The sequence below is a fragment of the Pholis gunnellus genome (genome assembly GCF_910591455.1).
Source record: "Pholis gunnellus genome assembly, chromosome: 13".
NCBI classification, from domain to species: domain Eukaryota; kingdom Metazoa; phylum Chordata; class Actinopteri; order Perciformes; family Pholidae; genus Pholis; species Pholis gunnellus.
In genome coordinates this window covers 1,367,749-1,387,895 of record NC_136540.1, presented here as the reverse complement: position 1 = coordinate 1,387,895, position 20,147 = coordinate 1,367,749, and the positions used below count along the sequence as shown (strand labels likewise).

The 20,147-nt window shown below is 38.6% G+C and overlaps 2 protein-coding genes and 1 long non-coding RNA gene across 4 annotated transcripts; 1 reads left to right on the top strand and 2 right to left on the bottom strand.

The window, feature by feature from the left end:
- Nucleotides 1-2,926: 2,926 nt before the first annotated feature.
- On the bottom strand, nucleotides 2,927-11,382 carry slc22a4 (solute carrier family 22 member 4). Of its 2 annotated transcripts, none has more exons than XM_079172083.1 (10): nucleotides 10,878-11,382; nucleotides 8,908-9,011; nucleotides 8,665-8,819; nucleotides 8,321-8,492; nucleotides 7,177-7,303; nucleotides 6,235-6,335; nucleotides 5,860-6,074; nucleotides 4,998-5,180; nucleotides 4,058-4,190; nucleotides 2,927-3,266 (listed from the first exon to the last, which is right to left on the bottom strand). In XM_079172083.1, the coding sequence occupies exons 1-10, from the start codon at nucleotides 11,304-11,306 to the stop codon at nucleotides 3,077-3,079; spliced, it is 1,809 nt and encodes a 602-aa protein (XP_079028209.1). In that variant the 5' UTR covers nucleotides 11,307-11,382; the 3' UTR covers nucleotides 2,927-3,076. The 2 variants fall into 2 exon arrangements, with proteins under 2 accessions (XP_079028209.1, XP_079028210.1); XM_079172084.1 differs by having other exon boundaries at nucleotides 2,927-3,165.
- A 243-nt stretch (nucleotides 11,383-11,625) lies between these two features.
- Nucleotides 11,626-13,363, top strand: LOC306705358. The gene is made up of 3 exons (XR_013767334.1): nucleotides 11,626-11,719; nucleotides 12,277-12,334; nucleotides 13,312-13,363. It is a non-coding gene; the product is annotated as an uncharacterized lncRNA (long non-coding RNA).
- Nucleotides 12,283-19,945, bottom strand: slc22a5 (solute carrier family 22 member 5; the record flags this gene model as incomplete). The annotated part of the gene is made up of 10 exons (XM_079172090.1): nucleotides 12,283-12,397; nucleotides 13,049-13,184; nucleotides 13,338-13,520; nucleotides 15,745-15,959; nucleotides 16,160-16,254; nucleotides 17,184-17,310; nucleotides 17,457-17,628; nucleotides 17,775-17,929; nucleotides 19,369-19,472; nucleotides 19,556-19,945. 10 exons carry the CDS (start codon nucleotides 19,943-19,945, stop codon nucleotides 12,322-12,324), a joined length of 1,653 nt encoding a protein of 550 aa, XP_079028216.1. The 3' UTR covers nucleotides 12,283-12,321.
- Nucleotides 19,946-20,147: the final 202 nt, after the last annotated feature.

Sequence of the window (20,147 nt, the reverse complement as noted above, 5' to 3'; positions counted from 1 at the left end):
TTAAGAATATGCACAAACTATTCCATCAAAAGATGCTAAAGATAGTTTTGTAAATAAATGTGCATTGGCCGTTTGTTGGAAATATATAAATCAAACTTAAATCAAAGTGCCACATCATGAGTATGTGTTTACGCAGGCAGAGGAGTCAAATGTAATTCATGTTTCTTATGATTTATTTTGCAAAAAACAAGCGAGCAACAAAATAAAGAAATCATTCCTATCACTACCTGGTTCTGGTAAAAAAAACAGGCATTGCATGCTGGTCCCATACCTGCCTACTCACATCTATAACCGCATGTGCTCACAATGTAACCCCATTCATAAATAAACAAACCAAAAAACTAAATACTAAATAATAACTAACAAAAGAAAAATCCATCAAAAATCTCATCTAAAAAAACCCAACATCAATTCAACAACGAATAACTAACAACAAATAAACAACTCCTTCACAATGTGAACAATCACTGAGAATAGATGACGCAGCATACATGTTGCGCATGCGCACAGCGTATTTGGCGACTAGCGGCCGATCATGATGCAGCGTTTGTTCACTTCTAGACCAACTGCGCATACGTTGGTAAAGAAGGAGGACTGGCCTGGGAGCAGCCATTAAAAAAACCATATAACATGGAAATATTCATACTGTGTATAACTATATTTATAATTACGAAATGACTACACATGTTAATATTCAGATCATATTAAAGCTATTTATAAAACACGCAACTGCTATTTTATAAAACGAAACTTATGCAATAAATAAAAATGTACGCACTGTTTAACAATATTAAATGTACATGATAATGAAATACATAAAGAAGCACTAAAGAGATGTGTGTAAAGAGAAAGAAACGAAAAAGAAAAGAGTCGCTGTCATGGTTGGAATTAAATCTCGTTTCCTCACTTTCACTTTTCATAAGATTGAGTTTATAATAGAGAAAAAGGCTAATAAATGTACGTCTGTAGGCTAACGAGTCTCCATTCTGTCAATGAAGAGTCATCCAAATCACATTTCATGAGGTCATCTCTTTCTTTTTTTGTTAAACATATCTCCAACTAATACAGGGCGTAACTGCAATTTAAAGAGAACATTAAAGAGAAAAACTCACCTTCATTTCAGCAGCCGTCATGTTATTCCACACGGAGGTGATGATCTGAAGTAAAGTCCATCTGTAAACGTTCTAACCGTCGGAGGAACCGAACAAAGACGCAAACGGCTGGTTCTTCAGTGCGTAGTTTCACTTTTACTTCAGTGAACCCTTCAGGGTCAATTCACAGCTGCTGGTATCCAGCAGGCCTGAGATCAGTTTCACCAGCAGCTCCTTCACTTCACGGTGCGAGGAGCAACAGTTTTTACAACTTGTATGCATTGTTTTTTAACAAGAAAAAAAAAATGTTCTTCTTTTTTTATGTTAAAGCTCTCCCGTTTGGTTTGAATTGAAAGTGAAATGACTTGAAGCTTTCCACGGAAACAGATGACACGACATCGTGGTGCTGCCCCTCAACACCGCAGCTCTTTCATCCATGTGAGCGTGAAAAGAACTGGTTCAAAAGTGAAAGTGATTTTAATCCACTAGTTCACCAGGATTTGTACAAGTAATGTTTATTTGTTCATCCTTTGCTAATAATTAATACGATATTATCACGATACTTAAGTCACGATACGAAATTATTGACATTTTGCGATATGACAATTCAGATATTAAACATTGCGATATATTGTGATATTTTTGTAAACTATTTTCACTTATACTTTATTACAGTAATACAATAACAACAAAATAAATAAATATGATAATGATAATAATAATAACAATAACACGGAGGCTCCGTGGTCTGCACCAAGATGGCAATGACTTTATTCCCACAACAATCTTAACAGCAACAAATCAACTTTTTCCATCTTTTCCGTTCTTGCCTTCACAATAAAAGCCCCGATCACATATGGAACAATGCTTCCTTAAGGGAACCAAAAGTAACTCAGAGCCTTCAGTGATTATTGATTCAGACTAGCAGATTTAATTCATACTTTGATGTCATTTCATGTTGCATGTTTTCCTCTTTCCTGTTCATTATTTTGAATTAAGACTCCATGTTGATTTCTGCTGAACTTTATCACTGAAGATTGAAAAATCCGTCCACAACTCATGCAGACTTAATACTGCTCACTGTCACAACAACACACTCCCTCAACATGTAACTAAAAACTATTAATGGAGGTTACAGTCCAGCATTCTGTCTCACTGGTGCCGTTGTACACTGACATAGATTAATCAGGATTAGTTATGTTTTTGTTAAGAGGTGGCTGTTGATGCTGTTTGGTTTGGTTAGTAGTGGTAGTTTTAGGGTAAATTTACATTAAACGGTAAAAAGCATTTAGCATTTTTATGTGGTTGATTAATGATCCACAGACATAAAGAGGCCGCTCATCTAGAGCACAGACAATGGTTCTCTATTGTAAGATGAATCATTTTAATCATAAGCAAAGCCTTTCAGCACTGCCTCAATCACCCAAACCATAATAAAACACATTATTTATTTGTTGCTGATTTTGTCGCACTAGTGCATCATATTCATGTTTCCATCAAAAGTGTGTGCAGTATATTAGCTGAGACAATTGTATGACCTCATGGCAACAAGCTGAAGCTGAGTTAATTTTCCTCACCTCACGCATTGCAGGGTCGACTTCCTGTTTGATGCTTGCCCCGCCCACATACGTGATGTCACACCGATGAGGGCGTGCACTGTGGATAAACCCTGTGTAGTTATAATCTAATGTCCCAATCGCTCTTAATTCACCGATTGATGATCGAATCCAGATATCTTTTTTGCATTATGTGTTTTTGGGGAATAAAAAACCCTCTTTATGAATAAATCATACATTTTCATAATTATAAACGACGCTTTCTAGTGTTTTATTGTTGATTCTGCTGATAAAAGAGTCTCACATTTTTGGAGTCAAACTATCAATTTATTAAAAAAAATGGGCTTACTTCACAATAAGTTAAGTGGGTGACAGAGAATTTCACACAACATCTTTACAAGCAAACAGGTGAGTAAAATGCTTCAAAAATCATAAAATGACTCTACAACTTGCTTTCTTTACTCTGATAATCAGCCGAGCTCTCTTCTTTTTCTGCTTCCTTTTCTTTTCTTCCTCTCCTGTTCCGACAATGAGACGACATTTATTAACAGAGTAGCAGCAGAGACAGTAAAGCTCAACAAAATAAATAATTAAGCCCTTTATTAATGAAGCAGATACTCTGTAACAAAAACAAACAAACAGGAAGTATAAATGGAAACCAATAACCAACGTTCGTCTCTTCTCTGTTTGTTTTACATTTTTAGTTTTTTCTTCCAAACTTTATTTATTGTGTCTCCAGACAAATAACATGTAACAGCTGTGTCCCGATTTCCAAATTAGAATTTAAGTACTTACAAAACAAGACTTTATAAATAAAAAATATTTAATAAAATAGGTAATTATATATATACATAATTTTATTTTAATAAAATAATAAAACTATTTTTATTATTTTTATAAAATATATATATATATATATATATATATATATATATATATATATATATATATATATATATATATATATATATATATATTTCAATACAAAGAAAAAACTAGCAAAACTAAAATAATCTGTCACATATGAGGACAATAAATGGTGTAGTTGCTGTTTATTATGAAAAGTTATTTAAAAATTATTCAAGTTGAAATACTCAAATTAAACTCTGCACTGAGATATTTAATTTAGTTATTTGCATTTCATTACCTTCTCCCAGACAACGGTATGACGAGCATCTCCTGACCTCATAATAATGATCTGGCATGAATATTTCTTCATTTGAATTACAAACATTTTAAATTAAAGTTTTAATTTAAGCGTTTAAAAAAAAGAATAGTAGTGGAAAAGAACTCGTCACTGAACCGACTTGTTAACAGATATTTCATTCTAACAGTTGAAAGCCAAACATAAAGTCTGACAGATGGTGAAACGTTATCCAGTAAACAAACATAATGTCCAGAGTCACTCACCGTATCTGCTGCATTTGTGAAACGGTCTCTGGTAAAGCCTTCCCATAACTGTCTGGCAGCACGAAACACAAGACGGAGCCACAAATGGCGAGACCTCCCATCAATATGTATGGGAGCGCCTTGTAGTATTGTCCTGCAAAAAAAACATTCAAAATATCCTTTGAGTGCTAGCTGAGTGCAATTCTTTATAAAAAAAACAAATATAGTAACTACGCTTTCTGTACAATGATTGTTAACAGAAATAAAAAACAACAAATGGGGATTCTTACTGCAGTAGGGCTGCAACTTCTATTATTCATTATTAGCAATTAATCTGCCAGTTATTTTCTGGATTAATCAATCAGTTGTTGAGTCTATGAAATATAAAAAATGGAAACATTCAATAAGAGGCCAAGGTAGTGCCTTCAGTTTAAATCTCTAATTTTCTGTCATACGTGACAAAGAAAAACAGCTTATTGTCATATTTGAGAAGCTGGAACCAGACAATCTTTGGCAGTTTTGCTTGAAAATGAAATATATATATATATAGAGAGAGATTTCGCCATGTTGTTTTTTTGGCAACCAATGAATGGAAGTGACCATATTTGGACTGCGGAGGAGTGAGACGCTGTATACATCTCTGGTAGCGACCTGTCAATCACTGTGTAGCCCCGCCCCTAAAGCATCCCCTGCTTTATGGTCTGTTTGACTCTAAATGGACCATCATTTACTAAATGAACATCATGCTGTGTTGAAGAAGACTTGAAACTACAGATTGAAATCATAAACTCATGTTTACAATGAAAAGTAGTCATTTTCCCATAGATTTCTATACAATTAGACTGATTTTTACAACCAAAGGAGTCGCCCCCTGCTGGTCAGTAGAGAGAATGCAAGTTTTTAGACACGTCCACATCTGCGCCTGTTTGGGTCAGAGAAATGAAAAACTAAATATACTGACCCAGATAAATGATAAAGGGGGCGGTGATGGTTCCAATGCGAGAAGCCATGGAGCAACAACCCATTGCTGTGTTTCTGACAACAGTGGGGAAGAGCTCTGACGTGTAGGTGTACACCACACAAAACGCTGACGTCATGCAGAACTTTCCCAATATCTCAAGCACCACAGGAACACTCGGGATATCTAAGGACATAAAAACAAAAAAACACAGTCAAGAGCTTTACACCCGAGGGACGCGACGAATAAACAACCTGAAAATGCAAAAAACTTGGGTGCAAATATTTGACTATGTTTATAGCTGTGTGTGTGTATATATATATATATATATATATATATATATATATATATATGTTTAGATATACTCTAGATATACAGTATGTTTTTGTTTGTTGTTGTTGTTAGTTTGTTTTGTTTTAGTTTTCTTAAATCTTTAATCTTATCCTTTGCGTATTATTCTGATAACACATGTTCTGTATGTGTATTCAAGATTTGCGATTTCCCCATCGCCATCTTGGATTACGGCCGTCGCCAGGTTGTTTGTTTCGCAAACAATGAACGGACGTCACCATATTTTGAATGCGGAGGAGTGATGTAGAGACCTGTCAATCACTGTGTAGCCCCCCCCCCCCAAAAGCATCCCCTGCTTTATGGTCTGTTTGACTCTAAATGGACCATCATTTACGAAATGAACATCATGCTGTAGTGAAGAAGACTTGAAACTAGAGATTGAGACCATAAACTCATGTTTACAATGTTTACTGAGGTAATAAATCAAGAGAGAAGTAGAGTCATTTTCTCATAGACTTCTATACAACCAGAGGAGTCGCCCCCTGGTGGTCAGTAGAGAGAATGCAAGCATTACCTGTTGGGATGAGGTGAACACAGAGGATAAAAACGCCTCCAAAGAAGAGTGTAGAAGACATGCAGAAGTGCCTGGAGCAGTACTTGAGCAGTCCCAAGGCAATTATGTAAGCCGGCACTTCGACCACAGCCGACAAGAAGCAGCTTAGGTAAGGATCGCTGTGCATGTTTGAAGTGTTGAGGATTAAAGCATAGTAGCCAACGGTGACGACGATCCTGCAGAGACATTCAAAACGGCAACTTGAATACACACAAACATGCATATGTAATTACTCTGTTGTATAACCAACACTCTAATTTGGACATGAGTTGAGTAAAGTGATTGATTTATACGCTTTTAACACATTTTTATGTCGTGAGGAAATTGTACACGTACCACAGAAATGAACACAGTACTGTAACAGAGAACATATTGCAGCTGCTCACGATAACCGAAATGTTGTATTTCTTGTCTTTCATAGCCAGTGCTTTGTGGATCTGGCGAAAAAAAAAGAAGAAGAAACAATTAACAATGAATAACGTGTTTTAAGCTATTAACTTAATTATATGACTGTGCTGTGATGAAACACAGCTTTCATCACAGCTGGTGTTAATATTAAATTTTTTTTAAATTTTTTACCCCAAATTGGCATTTCATGGTTGATAATTACTTAAAACGCCATCTACTGTTTTAAATGAGCCCTAATCTTTCGAGGCCAATTCTGAAATATAGTCGACCACTTTGGACTAATATACCTCGTAAAATTAAATAACGCTAATGCTCTAGGTAGCCCCGCCCTAAAGCATCCCCTGCTTTATGGTCTGTTTGACTCTAAATGGACCATCATTTACTAAATGAACATCATGCTGTATTGAAGAAGACCTGAAACTAGAGATTGAGACCATAAACTAATGTTTACAATGTTTACTGAGGTAATACATCAAGAGAGAAGTAGAGTCATTTTCTCATAGACTTCTATACAACCAGAGGAGTCGCCCCCTGCTGGTCACTAAAGAGATTTCTTTTGAGAAGGAAGGATGAAAAATGCTGTTTTACAAAAAAACAACAGGCCTTAGGTTCAGACCTGGGGGTGAAGTTACACTTTAACAAACACAAATACAGGAAATATAAACAGTTGGCTACAAAACAAGTTACAAATGTTGATGTTCTCATATTTGAGAATATATAATAACATGGTATTGCAGACCTGGATTATTTATGTAGCTGTATAACAGTAACACTGCTATTAAACAACAAAAGGTTTGATTTTGACATTTTAGGACCTCTGAGGCATTTATAGTTTATGTTTATCACGAGTTAATTATCAAAACGAGCAACCTCAGCTTGTGTAAAAATGGCTTCTGGAGCCTCGACGTTATTACTCTTGGCAGCGTCTCTCAGTATCACTTCAGCCTCCTTCACTCTTCCCTGATAGAGCAGCCAGCGAGGAGACTCTGGGACCAGCCTGTAGTGGTAAAACACAGGGATACAACCATATCAGCAAGACAAAGTGCACTAAACCAAACAGGTCTGTGGTCCTTAACCATGACCCTAAGGGGGGCTGGTCACAGGACTCCTCCCAGGACTTTGTGAGCGCGTATACTGTGAGCTTTGTTGAAATTAAACCATAAATATTTGTGACCAAATAAATTCCCCTCAAAGCTCTGAGCATTTAAGTCTAATCAGCCAGAACAAAGTGAGTAATGGAGTTTGTAAGGACATGCATATCATCTTTGACCTGAGGTCCTTTTATTGCCTCATTCTAGCACACAAAGCAGGAACGGGTTCATTACTATTTCCTTCGGGCGAAGAGCAGGAAACACCCACTACAACTACGGTTGGTGATAAACAACAAACCCCACAAAGGTTTGGAGGTTAATGCTAAATTGGGAGTATTTTAAAACAGTATTTGTGGGGTTTCATAAGAGAGAAGGCTTCAGTTGTGATGATTATGTAGTTGGTTTGGCAAATGCGGTTAACTTCTTCACTGGGCTCCCAAAAGATAAATTACTCCACAAATATTGCAGTATGGCTTCACGACGACGTATAAGGGGCTGTTAAGGTTAAAAACATTTTTTTAGAGCTGGGTAGATGGAAATCTTACATTTACAAGAAAAAACTTGAAGTGACTCAGTAATGAGAAAAAACAAAAGGTTCAAGGTTATAAAGTCATACATTCTTGAGATGCCAGCTGTCTGAATTTTGTTGCTCCTAAAGCAATGTTATTACGATAAGGATGAACTCTAAGCCAGGCGAAGGTCTTCGTGTTCTTTTCTGAACATAAATAAATACTAATATTGTAGAAGTTAGAGTAAAGTGGAGACAAACAACCTCCATCTTTGACTACACAAAAGCGTTTTTTCTTGAAACAACATTCTGGAAAAGCACCACGTTTCTTGTTTTTCTTCCAGTATGAATGGTTTTATACATCATTTAAGCGATGTAAAGCTTACTGTAAAATACAACATATGGATATTCTTACCACCATATAGGGATGTACATCAGGCCAGAGGCAGCACTGGCAATCAGTAGCGTGCGCCAGTCACGGAGGAAGTAAGCCGCAGCTGGCAATGCCATGTAACCCAAAGCCGAGCCCATAAAAACGCCGAGGGAGCAGAAGAACACTCTGGCTTTTGGGCTTAGAATTTCTGTACCTGTGGGTGTCAAACATTATATGACAAATGATCAATGAAAACCAGAGAAACATTGTTTTAGTCAGTTCTGTTCGGGGAAATGTTAATTAAGGTATTACCTCCCAGTTCAGACTGGCCTTTATGACATTTATGAGCCTAAACACATCAAGCGTTGCATGATCAAAACCCTTACCCATCACAAAGGCAATGGTATAGTTGGAATACCCCCCGGCACCAACGAAGAAGAAAATTAAGGTGAAGATCTCCCAACTCGGGGAGAATATCTGTGCTGTGATTGACACAGTCTGAAGAAGCATCGTGAGAAAGAGTGCTGGCCTCCTTCCATACCTGTGTAAGAAACACAGATTATAGTCACTTTAATCCCTAACTGTAAAATTGGACTGTTATTTTAGACAATGCTGGGTACGGTACAAACCTGTCAGATATCTGGCCTGAGAGAAACCCTCCCACTAGAACACCAACGTAATGGAGAGAAGTGGCCAGTGGAGATTTGTACGCATTCTCACAGACCAAGTCCCACTGTAAAATAAACACATGTCCTCACTCTTCAGTTAAAGCTACAGGCATTGTAAAGATGAGAAACATCTCATGTGGACTTTTGCTTTTTGTGGTAATAAAGTGAAACGATCATTTTTAAAAGCTTTCTTACTAATTTTGTTATTCAGAGCAAATCTATGACTGACGAATAGCCTCCACACGGCTCTCAACATTAGGACTGCCCAATGATTTTGGACTTTTTTCTTAAAGTTACTTCAAGGAACTTTTATTTTGTGTGGATTTTTTGTGTGAACGAAAGTGGTAGTGTTTCTGAGCACCAGAGTCCCTTTAGAAAACTTCTAGTTTTACTGCAGCAGGGTCTGATAGTCTGCTCCTCTCAGTCCTGGTTCTGGTTCTCCCGTTGCCTCCCTTTCCCTCCAGCAGGTCCAGCAATACGTCCTGGGTCTCCAGCAGCGTGGTGTCGGGTTGGCTCCCAGAGAGGAGAAGCTCTGCTCCTGCAGGAGGAGGAGGAGGAGACGCTGCTGCTGCCAGGAGCTGAGCTCTCCTCCTCCCTCCGGAGCTCAGACTGCAGGTCCAAGGCTGCAGAGAAGCCGGATCTGGGTCTGTCCACGGTGGACCGGTCTCTGCTGGAGTCTGAGCTGAAGGAGGTTCTGGTGAACCTGCATGAGTTCATCTGGTTTCACCAGAATCCGACCCGGTGGCTCCGATGACGAGCTTTAAGAATAACTCTATAGAAACAGACCATCTTCTCTCTGATGGTCTCTTTACTGATGGAGGTCTGATAGAGGATCAGGACTACACTGAGACTGGTTCATAACCAGTAGTTCCTCACAGTAACTTTAACTTGATCTACCACAGAAATACTAAAACCAAATTAGTAAAATGGGTTAATTTGTTCAAGTTTAGCATGACCCTAAGAATCTAAATTAAATCGTGAGATACTGAAAGATTCACAGCCCTAAAATTCAGTTCATTCTCTGCTCAGGTAGAAATTACTCCAATATATCTTTATATAGCAAATTGTTGTTTGCTGCTTTATTAATACTCTGCATTTCGAATTTAGCACCTTTGAATAGTACAATATAAGAATACCAATATCCACAATGTTGTATGAAAAGTAACAGCAGCAGTGGCGACACTTATCTCAATCATACTAGCAGCAGTGTTATCAGTGGTTTAGTATTATATACTTTTGTATTAGTATTATTGTACTATTACTCCTTGAAGTAATAGTAACCACTAGTGTTTGAAACTTTAACAGTCACTCAGGTGTTGCCATTTAGTGATGTTTAATCTCCATTGAGTAAACACTCAACGTGTAGCTGTTGTCTTCATTTATCAGTATGTTCTTTTAGATGTAACTGGTATCACTTATCTCTCAACATTGTGTGCAAGCAGACGTTGCAAAAGCAGACCTCGCCCCCCAAACAAATGTAGTTTATGTCTGACTTGCTGTTATCTCAGCCTGATATTTGTGAGACCTTCGAACCATCGGTGGGGGAAAGAACTCTGAGGGTCTGTTCAGTAAAATACTTAAACACATTTGAAAGTTTCTCATCTCGTTCTCACAGGGAAATGAATGCGATTAAATTCCACCACAATAACTAAACTTGAGTTTAGAAACAGTTTATCAAATCCCTTAGCTTGGATTTTACTTATCTTCTCTATTTGAATAAGCTCTCTTACACAGAGTTATTGGTCAATAATCAATCGAGCGCGTTAATAAAAAAACAAAGAAATGCTGACTTGGTGATTCTTTTTCAAGTTTATTACTTTAACTTTTGGCTCCCTGAAAACTAGACACCAACAGATGACTAAATACTTTGCAACGTCTAGAAACCATGAAACAATGTTCAAAGGGAAGTTAATTGATGACTTATTGCTCACCTCTGTGATAATGGTTGACTGATAGATGTCCTTGCTGTACGTCCAACCGTCCCGACAGCTCTCCAAAGGAATTTCACTCACATTCACGTCCACATGTGGTATGGTTTTATTTTCAGAGTATTGCCCGACAATTTGCAGGTTCAGCCTCGAGCACGAGCTGCGCTTTGCGATGCCGTTGACCGTTTCCAAAGGGATCGTCACGTTCTTCCATATATCACTGATGCTGTTGTTTTCAGGGATGTAGCACTCGTGAGGTGGCGTCGCAGCTACAAACACTATATAGGCACCAAAAAACCCATTCGGGAGAATGCTGATGGCCAGTGCGAAAAAAATCCTTCGCTGAAAGGGTCCCCAAGATCCAAGAAAAGACGTGATGCTCTCATAGTCTCTAATGTTTGAGCTGTCCATTACCTCCCCCAAATCCTTCATATTTACAAAAGAAAAGAAGGAAAGCAATAAAGTAAAGACTACGTCAATACTGACAGGCACAAGAGAGATTGTGCTCTACCGCTCTATGACATGCATATGAGCAATAAAGCTCGTTTTATAAACCAGCTGGGAGGTGACAGTTATGTATTGCTTTGAGAAAAAACAAAACAACGTGCGGAGTGTGGGTTTGGTTTGGTATCAGCTGCACGGGGTGAGGGTGCTGATACAAGCCGCCCTGCCTCCAAGGTTATGCTGTTATACTCTTGTTTAGTCTTTGCTGTTTTCCCTTTTTACTCGTCTCTGCTCTCGTTTCAGACCACTTCTCTTCCTGCACTTTTGTGTTTTTTTTTATGCCCCCCCCCGCCAGTTTGATTATCTCGGTTCTGCCCAAAGAAACGGAATCAAAGTTTTCTGTGAGTACAAAACAAAATGGTGATTGTTGTTAGTTGTTAGTGGTGCTGAAAAATGTTGCTCAGGAGAGACGAATGGCCAGCTAAGTTCAAGTCTTTATGCTATGCTAAGCTAAGCGGCTGCTGGCTATCACTTTGTATTACCGGTTCTCTCATCTTTACCAAAATATCAACTTGCCTCAATAACCTTTTTTCACTCGGAGTAACAGCGATAACACATTGAGGAACATATTAATTCAGGATTTCTTTTTTTATTTGTAAAAAGATGAAAACAACTGTGTGTTGGGAGGGTTCATATGTTCATATTTTAATCACATGTAATGTGTGCACGAATTTCAATTTCATACACACATTTTAAGATCTAAAAAATATTCTTTTCCACATTTCTAAAAGAAAAAGTTCTTGAATAATCATCTACTGAGTAGAAAAATAAAGAGTTTTTAAAAAAGGATAAAAACAACAGTTTTTGCAAGATGACTTTTGGATCCCACTCTGCATGTTTTGGATTTCATGTTCAGATTATTACTTTCAAGAGAAATGTTTTCTTTCTTTCTTTGAAGGCCATTGAAAAAAGCTACAGAGGAAGAGTCACTTCAGACTTGGCTTCACACTGAATGGGTTGGTTCCTCCTTCCTTCCATCTTTTACTACGTAGTTCCTCTTTTTGGGACCGTTGCACAACCTGCAAATGAAAGAAGCATCATGCTAAAAAATAGCTACACAGCTACACAATACAGAAATGGCAGTCAACATATATTTTCCTTCATTGTGCTGTACGTTTTTATTTTGACTAGAAGTATGTTTAATGTTTGAATTCCCTGAGCCATAGCCTTCTACAGAGCAAGCAAAATAGAAGAAATATGCATCATTACATGAGTAAGTCGACCAATATTGACAGATTTTGTTCCCTGTAAAGCTCTTTCTAGGAAAACCGTTGTAACTTGTACGCTATCGGGGGGGTAAGTCTTCAAGTATGTATTAAAACCATTCAGTAATGGTGACCTAAAAAACATGATGATCACGTGTAGCCCCGCCCTAAAGCATCCCCTGCTTTATGGTCTGTGTGACTCTAAATGGACCATCATTTACTAAATGAACATCATGCTGTATTGAAGAAGACTTGAAACTAGAGATTGAGACCATAAACTCATGTTTACAATGTTTACTGAGGTAATAAATCAAGAGAGAAGTAGAGTCATTTTCTCATAGACTTCTATACAACCAGAGGAGTCGCCCCCTGGTGGACACTAGAGAGAATACAAGTCTTAAGACACTTCCGCATTGGCTTCACTCAGCAGAATCTGAGGTTGCCGCCTGAGTGAAGTGCACCTACCCGTGACATTCTTGCATCTGCTCCACTGTTTCTGGAAGATCTCTGTTGAGGGTCTCCGGGAGGAAGAAGTTCACCACAGAGGAGGCAATTGTGAGACTTCCCATGAGAATATAAGGCAGAACCTTGTTATAAGTTCCTACAAATAACAAAGGAGCAAAATTCTACATTAGAAAGTGACAAACATTTACTTGAATATAGATACAAATTTACGTGTCACAGATATTATCCTAATGCGCACTTGTTTTTATATTTTATTTCTTTAGATACTGTACTCAACAGCTATACACACCTAGATAGATGACATAAGGAGCTGTGATGCTGCCAATGCGTGCAGCCGAGGAGCACATTCCCATGCCGACGTTCCTGAGTACGGTGGGGTAAAGCTCGGCGGTGTAGATGTAGACGATACTGAAGGCCATGGTGAAGCCAAACTTTCCGGTCATTTCCAATGCCAGAGCAACATACTGAAGGGCTGAGGAGGAGAAAGAGAAGATATGTTGAGCTATGAGTGGATTCCCCAAATGTGTGCTGTGTATATGCCCTACAGCAAATGGCCTTTGTGGATTAATAAAGTTGTATTCAATTAAATTGAATACCTCTTCTTTGAAGATGAAAAAAAAAATGATCACAGAAAAGAAATCTTCCAGGTTCTCTTAAACAGAGCAAAAAGTAAAGATATATATATATATATATAATATATGTGTTTTATATGACTTGCTCTGCCCAAGAGTGCCTGCATAATTCTATTAAAATGTTCTGTTACCTAACTTTTGGCAATTTAACAAAAGAAGAGTTGGAAATTAAAGTGGCTTTGTGAATCTTCTTGAACCTGTCCGACAAAGTATTTCATAAGACGAAGAAATTATCTGGAGTACGGCGTCTTTATCATCTTGACAAAGATAACAAAAAATGTTACAAGGCAATAAAAAACACACAGGAGTGTAATTATTACACTCCTGTATTGCTATCAAAGCAATGAATATTATTACAATTTGGGGGGTCGTTTGGGTGATGGTGGAAAGGTTTGTTTAATATGTATTTATTTAATATGATGTTATGTATTTAATCGTTGCCACGTGTTGTCGTTGGAAAAACACGAGAACAGGAAAAGTATATTTTGGAACTTTCTTTGTTTGCCTCAAGAGAAAACTTAGTAACACAGTAACACTCTACTCAGAAAGGGTACGCAACTTATATATTCCTCATTATCTGCTCCTCTGGGAAAGACAATAATTAACACGTGTCGTAATACCACCTGCAATCAAGTTTCTAACTATTGAGCTTGCACATTTGCACCCACTATTCCATCTTTATCTCTCTCCAGGGACCTTATGAAAAGCTACACTAAAGTTAACTCCTTTATATCCGGTTGGCTGCTTTAATCTTCATCAATGCATCATATTCTATAAGTTCGTCCTGCGAGAACCACGTATCTCTAAAAACAACAAACAGCCTGTTTTCAGCTTTGTGACGATGCGTTTTCCAGCTGATCCAAGAGGCTTTTTAATTAAAGAGTTTACTTAGTTTAAGAAGTAGGAAATCATTTTTCCACCACTGCTGCAAAGTAAATGGGCCTCATAGAAGGCAGCTGCTATTAAATAGGCTGTTCACCCAAATCTAGTAAGTATGACACTGTAATCATGTTTTTATGCATTATAATATATATTATGTATTTTCATCTAGTGTGATATATAGTGATATTAAGCCATGCAGATGTTTTGGTTGAGATATCTTTCTCTTAGGTTTGAGTCTCCAATACATCTGATTCTGTCTTTCCTCGTTACTCTGGATAATCCACAGGCCTCACTGTGAACAGTGTTTTGTAACATTTTTTACGTTCCACTTTGAAGAAATTGTTCCAACATAAAATGTGGAATACAAAGACTAACGAGAACACTTTTATCAGAAAGACATGTTGCTGTTTATTTCGTATTTCTGTGAGCGCAAACGAAATTCAGCCTCATTGAATGCTTGTAAATGCCTGTTGGATGACAGTTCCATTGCTGTCTTTCCAGATTTAAAGAAGGCATTTGATACCGTGGACTATCAGGTTCTTTTTATCTAAATAAACACGTTTACATTTTTCTGAAGAAGCTATCCTGTGGATGAAATCATATCCATCCAATGGAAGGCAATGTGTTGATGGTACCAAATCCCCTGTAGGGGTCCCAACGCTCTATTCTTTGACCAATTCTATTCACACTATATATATATATAATATATATATATTAAGGACCCAACCTAATGTATGCCAAATCATCAATATTGAAATGTATGCAGATGATGCAGTAATTTGTACATCCAGCCAGCTCAATTCTTACATCTGATGACCTATGTTCAGGACTGGTTCACTAAAGTCTCTTACTGATTACCAAAATTAAACGTTGGTATTTTTATACTGATTATATCTATTTATACTACGTGCTCTGTCCGTATAAAATAAACAAATAAATAACAAAGGGGTGGTAGAAAAAATCTCAAAGGAAACTGCATGAACTCTGAACCTGAACTCTTATCTTATCTTAAATGTCACGCTGCCATGTGTTTCAGAATGATCACCACATATGGCTTTGGTGTTTTGTGTCCATACATGTTTTAGTATGCAGTATAATCTATTATCACTGTGTGATAACACACTGTGGGAAAGGGTGTGTGAGAACACTGTAATTCAATTTTAACGTGAAACAGGATCTTACTGTTAGGGATGAACTGGATTAGAAGAAGAACTCCTCCTCCAATGACGAGGAACGACGACAGAAGCGCTTTTCTTGGACATCTCCTCAGCAGACAAGTAGAAACAATGTAGGCGGGGACCTCAGTAGTCGCTGATAAAAAACAGTTCATGAAGGGGTCGCCACTCAGGTTGGAGGTGTTCAGGGATAATCCAAAATACCCGATGTTTATTGCCATCCTGAAAAAAGAAAGAAAAGCTGTTTGTATTATCAAGTAAATGTCATGACATGCAGGTTTACGATGCACTTTTTTTCGACCCGTTTCGTGTTGCAGTGTCACCTTGTTGTTGTAAAAATACCTCACAACAACATCAAATGTCGACATGACAACATCTTTTATTTTACGTCATAACGATGAAGAAAAAAACCAACCACTCACCACAAAACAAGACACATCAGTGTGATGCATCTGATGTTCTTGGATTTCAGGACATCAAGCATGCTGTATGTCCTGCTTGGAGAGATTCCCTGCAGCTGAAACCAAAGAGAATTCATGTGGTTACATTTTCCAGAAACACAGAACATGTTATGAGCAGATTGACGAATGGTTTCAGGGTAAAAACAAACAAGGTTTTATAGCTTTTTTAATTCACACCATACATTAATGACCTACCTAATGTATGCCAATGCCAACACATCAAAACTCAATTGTATGCAGTCATTTGCACTCCTACAAAAGATATCCAAGAAGCAATAAATGCAGATGTAGAATTGTTGAGCAAATTTCAAGTACAATTTTAAAATGTTGCTAAAAAAGAATGAGGCGTGTTTTCATCAACCGGTTTGGAGCGAATAAGGTCAGAGGGTGGTGCTGTAGGCGACACATGGCTGTAATCCAAAAGTAAAAAGAGTAGAAGAAGAGGTAGAGGTTTTGAAACGGAAACAAAACAAGTCGCCATGACCATGTGACCATCTACGAGAGAAACATCTTCAGGAATTTATTTGCTACTATTGGCCGAGTTTCATATTTCTGGAGACGAAGACAAGCACTTGCACGTTATTTAATCAATTTCAGAAAACATGTCAAGAGACATGAATAACATCTTTGTCTCTTAAAAGTTATTTGGAATATTATTATGTCATAACTTGACAGAGAAGTGTCATGCTAAGCAGAATCAGCTGTTTACACCTAAATGTAAATGTGCTACTTATTTATAGCAAGCTAACTATTAGTAGTTATCTAGCTAGCTATTAGCTATTACTACTAAATATTTAGTAGTAATAGTAGTGATAGTATAAAGAGTGACGTAGTGGGGATTAGGTGTAAATTGTACACATTGGTTATTCCTCCAGGGTGCAAATTGTGTCGCTGGCTTCTGACACCTGGGTTCTAACAGCATCTGCCATAATTAAAAGGTCCCAAATGCAGAGGGGTGTTATTAATGAAAATATGTGAAGCTCACCTCGGATTCTTTAAAGATTACAGGTGGTGCTTCGACCTTATTTTTCCTCGCAGCTTCCCTCACGATGGCCTCCGCCTCCTCCACTCTTCCCTGAGTGATGAGCCACCGAGGAGACTCTGGGATGAACCTGCACAATCAATACACATTTAGTATGAATGTTGACAAAATACGTTTTTTTTCAATTATAATTATCACATCTTGCTGTTGAATCAGGGATGCTGACTTTGGGGCACAAAATATGACTTTTATCAATGAGAATTATAAGCGACGTACCACCACAGTGGGATGTAGACCACAGAAGTCATGGACAGAACGGCAAGCAGAGTCCTCCATTCTCGGATGCCGTATGCGATCCAGGGCAGGGTCATGTACCCGATGCAATAGAAAAGGAAGGCCCCGAGAGTTGTGAAGAGCACTCGCATGGTTTTACTCAAAACCTCCGTTCCTGCCCGAGATAAAAAAATCATTACGGTTTGGTGATGGGCATGAGATATAGAAGAGATGAACCATTATGTCAAAGTATCCATTCATGCAGGCGACAATGATTTCTGGCTATCAGACCAAAACACAGGAGAAGTTTGCAATGCATACCGAGTACAAAGGCGGAAATATAGAGGGATATCTGGGAGGCTCCAACAAAGAGGAACATGATGCAGAACATCCTCCATGAGTGAGAGAAGGACTGAAGCAGGACTGAGAGGCACTGGGCTGCGAGAGAGATGAACACAACCTTCTTCCTCCCATACCTGGATGGAAAAAAGTCATTGACGGTAATTCACAAACACGGTGCATTTAGAAACTATGAGGACATTTGTGATGGCTTTTGTCACTTTGTATACTAAAATCCCTCCATTGAGGACAATGCAGCTGAGCATACATACACCACTTCACTTACTGAAGAGTCGGGGAAATGAAAGGTCACCAAACAAACAGTAAGTGAAGACCTCTTTACTTCCATCTCTTAAAACTGGAGCAGTACTGCATGTGTTGATGTTTTATTGTGTGGGGCTGTTCTCTCTAAAGCAAGTCCTTGCAGATGGCCAAAGCATCACGAGTTCAACACTTCAAACTGGGTTGTTGCTTGACCTCAAAAAGGAAATGTAAGGAAAGTTTGAATGAGCTTTTAAACAGAAATGACACAACATGAGGACTGCTGTAAACGGGCCCGATATAATAACGTCTTCTCCTGAACTGCTTGTGACATACAAGTGTTCAAATTCACCCACCAATGTGACACAATGATCAAAAAGCTCTAAAACCTCAGAGGCCCTCGCCCCCTCCTCCTCAACCATCGGGCGGACAGTTTTCACAGCTGCAGAAGGGCTAAATAGTTAAACTCAAGTGCTGCACACTGCTGTGTCCTGAGCTCTTTTCTACAATCAAAGACACACAACACTAATGTCTGTCAGGGCACAACTAAGATCAAATATTCTACATATTTAAGAGCATTTCAATTCGAAATTCAATCTTATAGAGCTAACAAAGAGCAGTTATAGCACCACTAAGGCAGGAGTGTAACACATACAGGGTTAAGGGTTCAATCTGGACCACAGGGTGTCTATGCAAAGAGTGGAATTTGCAGAGAATTTTTCAATAAAATACTATTCTATCCTATTTGTCTGCTGGGGGTCGTGCTGTCCTAATAAGTGTAGCCGGCCCCTGAACTTAAAATGAGTTTCACCACCCTATTAGCTATCATTATAATGATATCTGCACAAAGGACATGGTGCTGTAGTCTTATAATTTAAAACTCTTCCTGTAATGGATGTAGTTCAGGCGACTCTGGCAAGTTCTCCTGTCTGAGTACACATGATAAAACCACATTATAGCTCCCTATAGGCTTTCTGTCACCCCAGAACATTTAATAAAGACAAAGGGTGTTTAAGAAACCATCGCTGTAAGACTGGTGACGAATTTAAAGTAGGAGACTTCCATCTCACTGCAACCTCTCTTGGAGGAGATCAACTTCAACAGCAGATGGAGCTGTTGTTATTATAATGATAGCATCAATTCTCCAGCAACAAACAAATCCTCACTGCCTTCATCGAAAACCTGTTAGATAACTTATCTCACCGAGTAAAGGACAAAAACAGTCTTACTATACATGAAATACATTCAAGGTTCATCTTGGACGATGAGAGGAATACGTTTTGGGAACTTTTACGGATAAATATGGATGAAAAACCTGTCAGAAAGATGTCCTGAGATCAGGGACCCAAAGAGGTATCCCACGAAGAGAGTCGACGACGTAAAGGGAACTTTCCACTTGTCGTCACAAACCAGGTCCCACTGTGAAAAGACGGGAATTACAAACATATTTCAAACCAAAAACAGAAAAAGACAAACTGAAAAACATGCACAATCATACTGACCTCGGTGACTATGTTGGATCGGTAGATGTCTTTGCTGTAGTGCCATCCATCTAAACACCTCTCCTGCTCCAGGTCAGTGAGGTTCACATCTCTTCCGGGAACGAGTCCTTGAGCGGAGAGATTCCTCACCACGTCGAGCCTGTATCTGCTGCACTGGCTCTGCACCTCCTCGCCGTCCACTGTCGTGAGAGGGACGATGGCCTTCGTCCAGTCCTCGGTCAGGTTGACGTCTGGAATGAGACAGTGGTGCTTCGGAGTCGCCCCGACAAAGACGATGTAAAGACCGTTGAATCCAGTCGAGACAAAAACTGTGTTCAGGAGGAAGAATGTGTTCCAGAAATAAGGACCGTTCTGACCGAGGAATGCAGTGTCTTCATCATAGTCTCCCATTCTTTATGAGAGAGAAAATAAATTAAAAAAATCCCTGTTTTTGAGAGAGAAAAAGAAAACTCTGAAATTCTTCAGAGTTTGAGCCGTGGTGGTGTCCCTCTGGAGGTCTTGAGCTTAGTGTTGGGTTTGAGCTCTCTTTGGAGCAGAGTGAGCTGGTCCCTCTGTGGGACGGGAGGCACAAATAAAAAACTTCAGTTTCCGT

Bases quoted from the DNA above. Each gene is read 5' to 3' on its own strand.
- slc22a4 (XM_079172083.1), bottom strand. From the start codon at position 11,306: ATGAAGGATTTGGGGGAGGTAATGGACAGCTCAAACATTAGAGACTAT. The intron at 6,075-6,234 runs GTACGTGTACAA...ATGTCTCTGCAG, and splicing joins GTACTGTGTTCATTTCTGTG to GATCGTCGTCACCGTTGGCT. The intron at 5,181-5,859 runs GTAATGCTTGCA...TTATGTCCTTAG, and splicing joins TGTTCACCTCATCCCAACAG to ATATCCCGAGTGTTCCTGTG.